The sequence below is a fragment of the Hippichthys cyanospilos genome, chromosome 10 (assembly GCF_059441005.1).
Source record: "Hippichthys cyanospilos isolate Australia breed blue-spotted pipefish chromosome 10, RoL_Hcya_1.0, whole genome shotgun sequence".
NCBI lineage: Eukaryota > Metazoa > Chordata > Actinopteri > Syngnathiformes > Syngnathidae > Hippichthys > Hippichthys cyanospilos.
In genome coordinates this window covers 3,156,350-3,170,913 of record NC_142378.1, presented here as the reverse complement: position 1 = coordinate 3,170,913, position 14,564 = coordinate 3,156,350, and the positions used below count along the sequence as shown (strand labels likewise).

Genomic DNA, 14,564 nt, shown 5'->3' with positions numbered 1-14,564 from the left:
ATTCTTGAAAGGATGGCTATGAATCAGCCGCTAATGACTTCAAAAAGAGATGAATTGACTTTGTCAACATGTCTTACCTTTCGCTCGGATTCAATCTGGAGGCGGCAAATTGCTGTTCACCAAGGGGGCGGAGTCGTCCGTCCTTCCTTTCGCCACTGGTGGCGAGATAGAAAAGACAAGAGTTCACGTTGATGAGTTTGCCTTGGTGAGTCATGTCGGGATTATCCGGTGATTTTTTTTTTGTAGTTGAACAAATGCCACGTTTGCTTTATTTATTTGTGCTGCTGCACCCCCCCAACACACACACACATTGTCCAATGTTCTACTCTATTGTCTTCATAATGGTTCCTTGCTATTGTCTCTCTTCCCCCCCCCCCCATTCCACCGCAGAGAGGGTTACGTACCCTGGTTGTAGCATGCCGCCACTTTAGCGCCGAGGAATATATTGAAGTGGACAGGCGTTTGAATAGCGCCCGAACGGCGCTGCAGCAGAGGGAAGAGAGACTACAAGAGGCCTTCAGCTATATTGAAAAAAATCTACAAATTCTTGGGGCAACGGGAGTTGAAGACAAGTGAGGATTTTTTTTCCTTAAATTAACTTGCATCATTACATAACAGGGTATCACAAGTGACTGATTGTTTTGTTACATTTTGCTCATGGAGAGGTCTTGTTTTGCTTTTCTGAAGCACTGCTGAAAATCACTGTCAACACCTCGCCTTTTGTTTTCCGGTGCGATTCAGCTCATGTAATTTAACATATAAAATGGATAGTACACCTTTAGGCATTTTCAGCAGTAAAATAATTTTGTCTACCGTATTTTCTGCACTGTAAGAGCACAACTTAAAGCTTTCAGTTTTGCAAAAGTGCACCTTATAATCTTTATAGAGTGAATAAACTACAATTTTTTTGTCGGACAAAAAAAAGAAAGTACCGTATTTTCCGCACTATAAGGCGCACCTAAAAGCCTTAATTTGTTTTAAAAGCGGAGGGGTGCGCCTTATAACCAGGTGCGCCTTATATATGGATCAATATTGAGACTGGGATCCCTAGATGGGGAATGAAGTGATAAAGTAAGCTTCACCTGTTTCTTTTGTGTGTTTACAGTTGAACAAGGTTGCTCATATTGACATTGAGTTATTGTGCTATTGAGAGTTTAGAGTTATTATTTGAGTTATTATTCTTATTACTTTGAGTATTACTATATTGTGATTGAAAAAGTTTTAAAATGTGTCATTAATTGAGGCTGCGCCTTATAATCCGGTGCGCCTTATATATGGAAAAAGATTTTAAAATGTCATTGATTGAGGGTGCGCCTTATAATCCGGTGCGCCTTATAGTGCGGAAAAATTGCCATGTAGATCCATTTTTACCTTAGTATTTCAGGTATAAACATATGTTTACAATTAAAATTAAATTAAAACACATACACACACCTAAGTAATGATTCCCTACGCAGAAGATCAAACCATTTCCACACGTACATTTCCAAACGTTAATTTCCCATTGTTAAACGCCAGAGCGAAAACGAGTTATTTCTTGTCATGAAACAATCTAAAAGCCATTTGTCTTTTTGTTTTTTCCTCTCAGGCTCCAAGACAAAGTTCAGGAGACCATCGAGGCTCTGCGCCTGGCCGGAATCAAAGTGTGGGTGCTGACGGGCGACAAACACGAGACCGCGGTCAGCGTCAGCCTGTCCTGCGGTCACTTCCACAGAACCATGAACATCTTGGAGCTCCTGCAGCAACGCTCGGACCACGAGTGTGCCGAGCAGCTCCGCAGATTGGCCAGAAGGTTTTTGTCAAGCATCTCAGGTTGCTGATCACGTTTAACCGTTTCGACTAAAACTGCTCGTTTGCGCTTTGCTCAAATGTGTTTGCAGGATAAAGGAGGATCACGTCATCCAGCACGGATTGGTTGTAGACGGGGCCAGTCTATCTTTAGCGTTGCGGGAGCATGAAAAGCTCTTCATGGAAGTTTGTAAAAACTGCTCGGCTGTGCTTTGCTGTCGCATGGCCCCGCTGCAAAAGGCAAAGGTAGCAACATTATGGTTTATTAATTGCGCACGTTTGCTTGGAGTATTGATACTAATACTTGGAATTTATACAGTTTTTTAGAAGAAAGACCGAGTCAAGCTGTCGGAAATTTCAAAATAAATCTCAGTTGACCAAATACTGTAGTATAGACGCGAATGCCTTGGCTACGCTCTTATTTTGAAGTTGTTTAGCATAACATCTTGACTAGCAACACAGGAGTGCTCCATAGAGGGTGGAGTGACGTAAATGACTTAGCACACTTGCTGACAGCCTAATGCAGTTGCCGTTCGTACTGATCACTTTTTTACCAACCACGGTGGCTCAAATGTGTTGAGCCGGCAAATTTGTCTCCTATCGTAAACCAAATTTAATGGGGAGAGATCTGTATAAAACAGTGGTTCTCAACCTTGTCGGCGGTAACAAACCCTTTAAATTTCTTACGCACATTCACTGAACCCTTCGTAATTGGAAAACGACTTTTTTCACCGCTAAACGCAGGATGAAAAAGTGTTTATGGAAGCACACGTGTGGCCTGAACTCGGGTGAAGAACCACTGGTCTAAAATCGAATGTTTGATTCTTGATGTTTGATTGATAATGTTTGCTGTGTTTTTTCCAGGTGGTGCGCCTAATAAAAAGCTCTCCAGAGAAGCCAATCACTTTAGCTGTCGGGGACGGCGCCAATGATGTCAGTATGATTCAAGAAGCCCACGTTGGCATAGGTAAACGCGCCCCGGTTTGGACTGTGTTTCTTACCAGTCCTTTTTTTATTTTTGTAACGCTCCCCATCTGGAAATTCCTGCCACTGTCATGTTTGTTTTCCTTGCGACAGGAATCATGGGAAAGGAAGGTCGCCAGGCCGTGAGAAACAGTGACTATGCAATTGCCAGGTTCCGATTTCTGGCAAAACTCCTGCTGGTCCACGGTCACTTCTACTACATTCGAATAGCCACGCTTGTACAATACTTTTTCTATAAGGTAAGAAGGAAATTCCAGAATGATTTTGCCGTTTACTTATATTGACTTGCAAATTATAATCGTGCATTAAATTCGCCTTTTTAAACAATGTATTCAATGGCCAGAATACAAGACTTTTTTTCAAAACAAAACAAAGCAATTCTGAGATATTGTTTGTGCTTCTTTCTCTTTTAGAATGTGTGTTTTATCACGCCCCAGTTTTTATACCAGTTCTTCTGCCTCTTTTCACAACAAGTAAGTTTGATTTGCCCTCTATTGTTGTCTGCTTTAAACATCAAAAATCCATTTTTTTTCCCAACTCATTCACTACCATTGACGGCCATAGACTTGAGAATGTGTAATGATGATATTGAATCTCGACTTATTACAAGGTGAAGCCGAATAATTTGCCAGTGAAATTGACGTTGACATTCTGACTGTGTTGTAGACTCTGTATGACAGTGTTTATCTGACACTGTACAACATCTGCTTTACCTCACTGCCCATCCTGGTGTACAGTCTGTTTGAACAGCTTGTTCATCCGCACGTCCTGCAGAATAAACCCGCTTTGTACAGGTACCCTCAAACCACTTTTTTTTTTTTTTTCTGCAAAGGATGTAAAAATATACAGTATATAGAGCGCCATTAAATCATATTATTTTTTTAAACTAAAAATGTAGTATGCTTTTGGTCTTCTTTGAGATTCACCTGAATGTTAAGTGCTTTTTAAATAAAATGGATTATTTTGTCATTAATATTTGGGGGGGGTTCAAACTTCAGGGCACCGCCGCATTGCTAGACGCAAACCTGCCAAGAACCTGAAATTATTAAGTTGGATCAATAAATATGTATGACTGTGTGCATTCATATCACACGATATTCTTAAAAGTAAGAAGCAATGGTGCTTCATGTTCCAATTGATTTGCTCTTGATTTGAAATGTGAACCGTTCCTGTCACGGCATTACAAAGCGCTAAATTAGGTTTGCTGATACCTGCAGAAACCCCGTTAAAGTCTCACCTACTCCCATTTGTTCTATAAAACATTTATTCTGTCATATTTGTTCCAGAGACATCAGCAGGAACTCCCTGTTGTCTTTCCGGACATTCCTCTATTGGACCATCTTGGGCTTCTGTCATGCTTTTGTCTTTTTCTTTGGATCCTACATACTGATGGGTGAAGACACTACACTGATGGGAAATGGACAGGTGTGTGTGTGTTAGTTTTGTCAGAGATCTAACTTTGGAAATGAATGTGGTGAGCGTTTTAACAAAGTGCTGCTTATTTTAGTAATAGTAAAGCTGTTCGAATCAGAGCAATATTTTGAGTATAAAATTGACGTCTTTATGCAGTCGCTCACTCCTCCTTTATTCTCTTTTTCCTTACAGTATGTTTCGCGTCGTGTTTTTACGATTAACATGTCTGGCATCTATCTATCCGCGGCCTGGTTTCCCTCATCCTTTCTTGCACTGGTTTTCAGTTTCTCGTCCTAACTGCTGCTGTCTTTTCTCACTTTTCTTCTCCGACTCCTGCCGCCACGCTGCGCACCTTTTCAGATCTTGCGAGCTAACAGGCAGCTGGTAAGCATCGGATTGTCTTTTGAGAGCTCCCCGCGGGGCGGGTGCCGCTCAGTTGTCGATTATCGAATTTTGGGGATAAACAGTACTTGTTATTGACTATAGAAAAGAATGTCAAACATTTGAAACTGGATTTAAAGAGGTGATGAAATGGACTCTTTTTTCGTCACTTGCAGATGTTTGGTAATTGGACATTTGGAACATTGGTCTTTACAGTCATGGTCATCACCGTCACTTTAAAGGTAAGCAATAGAACATGTTTGCTTTGACATTCAAATGCACAGTGGCTAATGTTTGCTTGGGTAACATCTTTTTTAAAATATATATTGAGCACAGCGGCAGCAAATAATCAAATATTGTGTAACCTGTCAATGTAAATGTTGGACATCTTTTTATTGGTCCGCAGCTTGCATTGGAGACGCATTTCTGGACATGGATAAACCATTTTGTGACCTGGGGCTCAATAGCCTTCTATTTTATCTTCTCTCTCTTCTATGGAGGAATCATCTGGTAAGTCCGATTATTTTCATTTTGGACCCTTAGCAGCAGCTGTATACAATTAATACCGGTGTCATTATTTATTTATTACACATAAATCTATGCCATTACCTTAAATTTTTACACATATAAAAATTGAGGTTGGTTTTCATCAAAATCAGTCAGCCATTAAAGAATGAGCATGAATCTATTTAGGTGGTGCCTCTTTTGGTTTTTGTTCACATAGTTTCCCCCCCCAGACAATTTCTGACCATCGCGGTTTTCTTCCGCAGGCCGTTCCTCCACACCCAGGATATGTATTTCGTCTTTGTGCAACTGCTGTCCAGCGGCTCGGCCTGGTTCGCCATCATCATCATTGTCATCACCTGCCTCTTCCCTGATGTGGTGAAGAAGGTTTTCTACCGACATCTGCGGCCCAGCAGCACGCAGAAAAGTCAGGTAGGATGGCTGGCCGAGGTTTGGAGATGGAAAAATAGCAATTGATCTGTGACGAACTCCAGTCCTCGAGGGCCGGTATCCTGCAGGTTTTCCGGTTTTCTCTCCTCAACACACCTGATTAGGATCATTTTCAAGCTCCCCCAGAGCTGACTAATGAGCTAATCATTTGAATCAGGTGTGTTGAGGAGAGAAAACCGGAAAACCTGCAGGATACCGGCCCTCGAGGACTGGAGTGTGACACCTAAACGATCATCTGCATGATGATGATGTGGGATTTTTTAGGATTTGGGGGAGATCGGTAAAATACCGTAATCCCCCAAATATAGGATGCAACTCTGTAAGACGCCCCCTTAATTTTTAGGGTCAAATTATGGTTTGTTGGTCTGTAAGACAAGTGAAAGAGAAGATCCTTAAGGCTAAGGAGGGATGACCTACAACAGGGGTGTCAAGCTCATTTTTATTATGGGCCACATTGTAGTTCTAGTTTCTGTCAGAGGACCGGATGACTGTGAATTCAAATCTTTTTTTAATGCTTTTGTAAAACTCGCACCGAGTTTTGAAATCAGAGGCCAGCAAAAACTGATTGTGAATTAAAAAAATGCTTGTATTTTCTCCACAGATTTTTTAAAAGTTGAAGACAACTTGCCAATTTGCTATTTTAGTCAAATCAGCATTTCGCGGGCCACAAAAAATGATGTGGAGGGCCGGATCTGGCCCCCCGGGTCTTGAGTTTGACACCTGTGACCTACAAGTAGGGAGTCTAATCCAAAACGATATACATGTACGTCTATGTTGTCCAACTCTCTTATCAGTCAAGTTTGTCTCATTGGAGCCGCACAGAGAGTTCTCATGTGCATATATTGAGTGTAAGCTTCAGGTGGTCGTTGCAGAACAAAATGGCCGAATACTTTTCCATTACAATGATTGGCTATTCTGCATTCAGATTGTGAATCAAACCGGTTTTTCCTACAGCAAAAGCGCGGCATTCAAACAGCATGACCTTGTTTGGACACGAAACACAAAACGCGGTCGTTAAAGTGCGCGCGCTCGTCTTTCCGCGGGGGCGAAAAAAAAAATTGTACCTTTCCGTCCCAACGGGGGGGAGGAAAAAAAAAAATGTCTCGTCCGATCTCGTCTTGTCTGCTCTAACGTTTGCGGAGCGTTGCCCTTGTGCGTGTTCTTTTCTGAGTGTCTAACCTCTCTGTATGCTTTGACTCCTTTCCCGGTGTAGATGTATTCCAACTGTGTGGCAATAGGTGATGACTTCATCGCTCTTCAACCTCTGTCACGAGCCAAGAATCAGCTGGGCAAAATTAGGTTAGAGGACATGAGTCAGAGCTGGCCCTGAGTTACAAATACACTGTGCTCCAACTTATTATGGATATTAGGATGCGAGTCACATAAGCACTGCATTAAAAGAAAATAAATAGCAATGATGCGGGGGGGAGTTTTCGCATGTTATTTTCGACCGTTTGTCGGTGATTGACTCGGACGTGTAGCCAAATGAGCCAAATTATCTCGTTCGGCGTCGACTATTTGATCTTAATATTTGAGATTTTTAAAAAATAATACTAATGTGAAATTAAATATCTGGACAAATAAATGCGTCTTTGGGATTGAATGAGTCAAAAGGCAAAGAATGGAATCGTTAATAAAAAATTTAAAAAAAGAGAACCATTTTTTCTATAAGGCGATACAATTGTTGACAAAAACAAATAATTTTGCTGTTCATTTCATTGTGGGGAAATTCCATAAAAACGTCATACTTAATAATTTGGTACACAGTGTATTATAATAAAAAGAAAGGACTAAAACTAACAACAGCTTCAAAGAGGATTTTTGGCAGATATTACGCTACATACAATCTGACAAAAGTAGCAAGTCATAAAACTTCGGTTAGGAATATTAACCAATAAAAATTGAAGACATATTTTTACATGCACTGTCAAAATAAAACATCCATATCCTCCTGAGACATAGCATATTCATTTGTGTCTAATGTAGTGGACATTTGTTTTTGGTCTGTGGCTTTTGACTCATTGGAGCTACCCAACTGAGTCCTAGTGTCCTCAGTTAAGGACATCCTGGCCTTTCCAATGGTGCCTCGTGTGTTGGGTTGGGATACAATTAACTGCTGTCCTGCTGAGACAAAATGGACACCAGTGGACAAAAATAAATATGCTGCTCTCAGGAGGATGAGAAGCAAAATGTTGCTTCTCAGGCGTGAACTTCGTTCCATCTTTTGCTGACGCGTATTGTTGGACCTCGCTTTGATTCGATGACTGCATGCGTTGGCAAAGCTAATCAGCGTTCTCATGGTTGCATGATAAATCAAAAGGAAAAAAAAAAAAAGGACATTCTGACACCTTCCATTGGTGAGCGTTCCTGCATGATTCCATCATTTTCTTTTCCACTTGTATGAGCAAATTTGAGTGGGTGAAATGATGATGAAATGATAAAATGATGCCGCCTTAAAGAGCATGAGAAAACCTTCTGAATATTAATTTTTTTAATTGCACTATCTCTATCTGCATAATTAGATGATTGTGGGGTAATTGTAAAAGGCTCTTTTGTTTGTGCGCTTGTTTGGTCGCTCATGCGGCAACAAATTAATTGGTTTGCATCCTAATGTCCATATCTGCGTTTCGCAGCCGCATACTTTCACTCGATACATCTTTTTGTGGTTATTAGTTATTTGTGTCTGAAATTAAACCCCATCTCTGATGATCCTAATCACAAATGGACGTTTCTTAGGACTTTGGCTCTTTGATCATTTTTTTTTTAAACCCCTCATTAACTTTCTCATTTTACATGCAATTTCGGCATTGGTAACCATCATACAATACATGTTAGAGTAGCCTATGAGATATAGGTAGGCCTACACTATAGTCTACACCAGAGGTGTCCAAACTATGCCACGGGGGCCATATGTGGCCCTTCGTCCGTTTATTAAATTCAATTTTATACACTGGAAAGCTACTCTAAATACACAGTTATAACTACCGCATTTTCCGCACTATAAGGCGCACCGGATTATAAGACACACCCTCAATTAATGACACATTTTAAAACTTTTTCCATATATAAGGCGCACCCTCAATTCATGACATTTTATAAAACTTTTTCCATCACAATATAGTAATATTCAAAGTAATAACAATAACGCTAAACTCTCAATAGCACAATAACTCAATGTCAATATGGGCAACCTTGTTCAACTGTAAACACGCAAAAGAATCAGGTAAAGCTTACTTTATCAGCTCATTCCCCATCTACGGATCCCAACCTCAATATTGATCCATATATAAGGCGCACCTGATTATAAGGCGCACCGTCAGCTTTTTAAAAAAAATTAAGGCTTTCAGGTGTGCCTTATAGTGCGGAAAATACGGTAATCTATAACATTTGATAGTCTTGGTAGAAAAGTAATATTTACGGTCAAAAAAAAAAAAAAAAGTTCCTGCATTTTCTTCTCTGAACACAAGTAACCCCAATAAATAAGTGTAGCTACAGCAAACTGCTTCTGGATCGGTTTTGAATTTTGACATGCGGGGACAAAATCTGCAGAACCTAATATTTTCTTTTGGGTTACAGTGACTGCGCCCACCCCAAAATTGTATAAAATCCTGGATTATTTGCAATGCAGAACGCTATTTAAAAAAAAAAAAAACACTAATATATGAGCAAAGTGGCCCTTGCAAACTTGGATTTTTCATCTGGTGGTTGGCAGAGGGAAAAGTTTGGACACCCCTGGTCTCAATCACCCGAGATGGAATGTTTTGTCGCTTTTCTAAAACGGGCACGACTGGCACGTGTCGAAGCGCTCGGTTGTTTGCTGACCGTGCGCATCTTGTGTCCTTCAGATGGAAAAGGGTGAGGGTTCAGTCGGCCCAGAATATGACTCTCTTAAGGCCCGTCGGCGCCCAGGGGAGGACAATTGGCACCTGCTAGCTGCTTATCCTCCCCCAGCCCAGACCCTTGACATACCCCCCCCCCCCTCTAGGTAGTCATTTTCTACTCGCCCGTTGCGCTGCGCCGTCATTGGCCCGGAGCAAAATGACTGTCGTGCGGACCAGCCAACCATGTGCACCCCCCCCCCCCAATGCCTGGTTACACTTGCCTGCGTCACATCAGCGCTCCCGAGTTTGTTTTTTTTTTTTTTAATATTTCAAATTTGCTTTGTGTCTGTCGGGGGGACGTCCTCACATTCAATCCGTATCGCCCCATCGTGTCGTCATCACGCACATTTTGGCACATGAAAGCTTTTGAGTTGGTAGTTGTGTCCAATCATCTCTCAGTAAGTGGCGATAAAATTCAACGCGTCAGATTAGATACGCAAATGTGTCACATTCTTCAGCCAGATGCTTAAGTCCAAAGAGGTTAAAACAAAGACCTTCTCCTTATCCTCAGTTCAAAAAAAAATGACAATCATATCCCGCCGTAAACGTCCCATTTGTTGGTTTTGGCGGGGAAAAAAGGCGGGAAAAAAGGGGCTCATTAAGGCGATAGAAATAGCAGTTATTGAAAACTTGAGTTTTTAACACGGTTATTGGTTATATTCCTGCATGCAGTCGTCTTTGCGGTCTCCCTGAGACAAAATGTCCACCGCAATGGACACAAATAGAGCATTTGCTTGATGGAGGTGATAAACGTTCAAAAACGATCAGATGTTCATAGCACAATTTTCATGTGATGACAAAACATGGCCAAATATTTCTTGTCATGCCTTGTTTGTGCTTTTTTTTTTTATCCTTACCACTGTGTTTTTCCTTCATTTGAACATTCCAGTTCCATTGGTAGCATGCTTTGAACGCCGCCCATCCCCCGTGACCGACCGCATGCAACTTCTCATTTGGGGTACGACGGTTGCTTTGTTTGCGTTGCTAATGAATTCTCCCGTTTTTTTTCCTTTTGATTCTTTCTCTACTTTGCTCTTTCCTTCTCTTTGATTTTCCCTGCCGCGCCCCCGCAGTCTTTATCAGCCCCCCAGGCCCTCAGCTGCGTGGAGTCCCTGTGCTGCTACCAACATGGCCAGAGCGGCTGTTCCCGCCTGGCCCGCCTCCTGGAGCAAATGAGCGGACAGTGCCCGAGCGGCGGCAACCATTGCGACGCGGCCGGCCGCAGCAACAGGTGGGGAGGAGCGCAACGGCAAACCTTACGTTATTCTCAATCCCGATCGGGGTCCACCCGGGATCAAATATTCACACGGCGGGAAAATCTAATTCCAGTCCTGGAGGGCCGGTATCCTGCACGTTTTCCAGTTTTCTCCCCCCAACACTCCTGATTCAAACGATTAGCTTATTCGCTATTATTATTAGGAGCTGTGAATGATCCTAATCATTTGAATCAAGTGCGTTTGAAAACATGCAGGATACCGGCCCTCCAGGACTGGAGTTTGACACCTGTGGACCTGACCATTAGACACGCAAAGTAGTACTAGCGTCCCAATCGAGCCCAACTACGGGAGGCACAAAAAATAATTTCTTTCCGGAACGATGTCAATGCGAGTTCTCCGATTCAAAGTACCGATACCGCTAGGACTTTTGATACATGTAAAAAAAACTATGAAAGATTAGGAAGATCTACTGTTCCTATTCCTAGCTAGCGTTTATCTCAAAACATCATGAAATGAATAGAAATCTTCAATTCTTGCTGTTTGTAATTACTAGTTCTTGATCCGAAAACTGCTCCAAGAAAAATGGATCAGTGTGAACCAGCGCAAGAACTGTATCAATACCTTGAAAAAAAAAACTAGGATCAATCCGATATACGTAGATACTCGCACACAGTTTTCGTTTTTATGTCTTTTCTTAAAAAAAAACTTAAGTTGTTCTTACCATGAAAATAACCCAACTGATTGGTCCACCTGACTCTACGCGCCAAAGCACACCGTCACTAAACTGGATGATAAAATTTGCTTTCAAGAACATGCGTTAGTTTAATTTAGGATGCCCTTTAGTTTCGACGAGTTTTCCCTGTACGGTTAATAGGAATAAGTTTGTGGCCGCTGAGCATTTTGATTGGTTAATAGTGGGAATAGACCGTCCTCCCATGTGGCTAAAACGAGTTAGGGTTTTTATAAAGTTCGGATTCGAGCAATTTGCGCACACATCCATCTATGCAGGAACTTTCCTTCGAGACATCTTGACTACATCATTAAACTTGTAGGCGTGCCAGTTTGGAGCCAGCTAATCATCTCGTTAACCTACCAGACCTTCAATTCTTCTCAAAATAATTAGCGCGCCCTTTTAATGACATCATCTCTTTCGGTCATTTCATATCACCGCCAAGTACTTCATTTAATTCCCGTGCTAGAAAAGATTTTCCTGACCTTTTTTTTTTTTTTTTTAATTGGAGTGAATTCCTAAAGTTAATTCATTAGCGTCCCCAGCTACTTGAAAAATTCATATAAATGTAGCTTTTAAGACAGTGGTGTCCTAACTGTGGCTTGGGGGCTATTTGCGGTCCGCAATTCATTTCTCAATGGCCCGCGGTATAAAGCAAAACTTCAATTATTTTTTGCAGTTTGCCCTAGTAAAGGCAAAACTATTATAGAATAATGAGTTGGTTGTGCCAGAATAACTAAAGCCAAATAAATGTTCAAGTTCACCACACGCTTAGCTAGTTTTGAAATCAGGGGTCAGTAAAAAAAATGCTCGTTTTGTTCCTCCCAAAACTTTTAAAAGTTGAAGACAACTTGCAAGTTTGTTTTTTTAACCAGAATCCTGAAGTCAAATCAGCATTTCAAGGGCCACATAAAATAATGTGGCGGGCCGGATCTGGCCCCGGGGCCTTGGCTTTGACACCTGTGTTTTAACTTGAAAAGGGTACAAAGAATTGGTTTTCAATTAGGAAAAAATGTGGTTGATAGCTATTTTAAAAAAAATTCGACAATGATAGCGCCACTGCACCCCCTGGTGCCGTGGAAGTGCAATTACACTTCACACGCAAACTCTCGACAAATCCCTAAATTATGACCCTTAACAAAATGTGTCATGACAGCGGCCCTCGCATCCCTCGTTTTTCTGGCGTCCCTCATTTTTTTTTGCCGGCGAGAGCCCAAGTTATCTCCGAGCCAGCAACGGCGGAAAAGACACGAGCGTCACCGGGTGTCAAAGAGACTTGTCCCTGACGAATGAGCTCCGTTTATTTGACGCGCCTCTCGGCCATTTCCGAATGCCACGTCACCTCCGCGCACGCAAAACACAAACAAAGACACCTTGGCGGCCTCGTTCCAAATCCCAAGCTAAATGCTAAAGGCGTCCTTTTTTTTTTTTGTTTGTTTGTTTTTGTAGTTCAGAGTCCAGGCAGAGGAATCTAACGGCTTCCGTTTGTCCCTTGACCTCAGGCAACCCAAGAAAAATGTCCAGATCGTGCGTCAGTGCATGTCGACCCAAGTGGCCTTGATGTCCAATGTACTCTGTAAACATGACCCCCCCCACTAGTCTTGTCGAAAATCTTCCTGCTGTTTACTTGTTTTTATTGGGTTTTTGTTGTGACATTTTCTTCTGATTTTTTTTGTAGCAGATTACACAACAAGGTCTGACCTCCAAACCTCTTTTGGCTTGAGGAGCTGAAATCTCATTATGCCCAAAGGAAAAAATTGATCTTAGGTCAAAAATTGTCCCAAAAACTAATTGGAATTTGAGTGTTATGTTTTTGCTTTTATGGAGCACGACAATAGCACTGAAATAAAAGTTGTGACCTAAATTACAATGATAAAAATGACGTTTAATTTGCAAACTGTAGCCATCTGGAGCTCAAAATTAAATGGGATAAGTGAGATACTCTGTTTAGCGGCTTCAGAAGATAAGATAACCTAACAGTGAGATACTCTGTTTAGCGGCTTCAGAAGATAAGATAACCTAACAGCATTTATTTCTACCTCGTCTTATGGAAATTTGTCACCACATAAGTAATTCTGAAAGGATTTAGCAATAAGATGCTTCATGTTCCAATTGATTTGCTCTTACTTGAAGCAATGTGTACGGTTTGTCATGGCATTACAACGCATTAAATTAGATTCGCTGCTACCTGCAGACGTTTTAAAAACCACTGCTGTGTCAACATAACCAAAAAGGATATTGAAAATCATTCATCACGGATTGAAATTTAAACCAACGGAAATTCCCAAGTTGTTAACTTTCTCCCTTTTACTCGGCGTTCGTTTCATTTTCACTTATTTCAGATTTACCCAAACGTCACTCACGTAATCAATAATCAACCTGCTTTACTGTCTGGTAGTTTAGTCTGACTTTATTTTCCGTATGTTCAACGCTTTGCATACGTTAACCGACGACCATTATTTTTGTAACGCTACACGTACCTGGTCTTGATGTTCCGGTTCCGCTTTTGACAAGTTGGACCTCCGTCCGTTCGAGTTCCAAACGAAAGTCATTCAATCAGAAATGAACCAAACTGCAGCAGGTCGAATCCAACGTTGTCCTCGAGGCGACAGGAAATCCGTCCGTGCCGTTTTCGTCGTCAACTTTCGACTTTTTAGTAATCCTCTTGCCTTCCTAAAATAGTCGCAATTTGACGCTTGCTCACGTGACACGCCGCTAGTTTAAAAAATAAACATTGAAAAATTGCGCCTTTTAAAATAAAGGTGAAAAGACTGACAAATATTCATTTTCCGATCCTGGCGAAAGTTACGACGTGATACTAAGACCACGGTCTCGAAAAATACTTGCAACACCTGAACGTCATTATCACATTACTAATGTCAAACTTTGGGCAAATTGGCACTCGTGCGCCCCCTCGCGGTGGGAGTTTTAACTACACCCAAGGCTTGTACTGTCGTGAATCGGCTGGCTTCCGTCCTCATGTTCTGATGGAAAAAAACTGTAAACTAAATTGATACACTTCAACCACGGCTTGATGATTTATTTCAAAATGAGTTATTAGATTAACATGGCTGTATGGGGGTGAAATTACAAAAACATTTTTTTAATATGACAACAGAATGAACATAGTCATGCATCACAGTACTTTTGATTGAAGCTTCAGTACCCAAGCCATCATTTACAAACACAACCCCACTTTCCATTATTTATTTCCCC

General features: G+C 41.4%; 1 protein-coding gene and 1 long non-coding RNA gene across 11 annotated transcripts in view; one reads left to right on the top strand and one right to left on the bottom strand.

The window, feature by feature from the left end:
• atp11b (ATPase phospholipid transporting 11B) overlaps window positions 1-14,564 on the top strand; it is a 28,794-nt gene that overhangs the window by 9,950 nt on the left and 4,280 nt on the right. The window contains exons 16-30 of one of the 10 annotated variants that reach the window (XR_015866943.1): window positions 102-205; window positions 391-572; window positions 1,589-1,792; window positions 1,881-2,034; window positions 2,653-2,755; window positions 2,866-3,011; window positions 3,186-3,245; window positions 3,439-3,566; window positions 4,059-4,197; window positions 4,743-4,808; window positions 4,973-5,076; window positions 5,337-5,502; window positions 6,734-6,819; window positions 10,475-10,632; window positions 12,798-12,931. Coding sequence is in view for 7 of the 10 variants with exons in the window: in XM_088425314.1 (XP_088281440.1) it covers window positions 102-205; window positions 391-572; window positions 1,589-1,792; window positions 1,881-2,034; window positions 2,653-2,755; window positions 2,866-3,011; window positions 3,186-3,245; window positions 3,439-3,566; window positions 4,059-4,197; window positions 4,743-4,808; window positions 4,973-5,076; window positions 5,337-5,502; window positions 10,475-10,632; window positions 12,798-12,909 (1,826 nt within the window). In the remaining 3 variants the exon portion in view is untranslated. Of the gene's footprint in view, window positions 1-101; window positions 206-390; window positions 573-1,588; window positions 1,793-1,880; window positions 2,035-2,652; window positions 2,756-2,865; window positions 3,012-3,185; window positions 3,246-3,438; window positions 3,567-4,058; window positions 4,198-4,545; window positions 4,570-4,742; window positions 4,809-4,972; window positions 5,077-5,336; window positions 5,503-6,733; window positions 6,820-9,365; window positions 9,500-10,290; window positions 10,633-12,797; window positions 13,088-14,564 lie in introns of those variants that run through there. The other 9 variants (XM_088425319.1, XR_015866942.1, XR_015866944.1 and 6 more) reach the window with 9 other exon arrangements.
• LOC148416626 (uncharacterized) lies at window positions 119-14,319 on the bottom strand. The gene is made up of 3 exons (XR_015866951.1): window positions 13,829-14,319; window positions 6,700-6,805; window positions 119-155 (listed from the first exon to the last, which is right to left on the bottom strand). It is a non-coding gene; the product is annotated as an uncharacterized LOC148416626 (long non-coding RNA).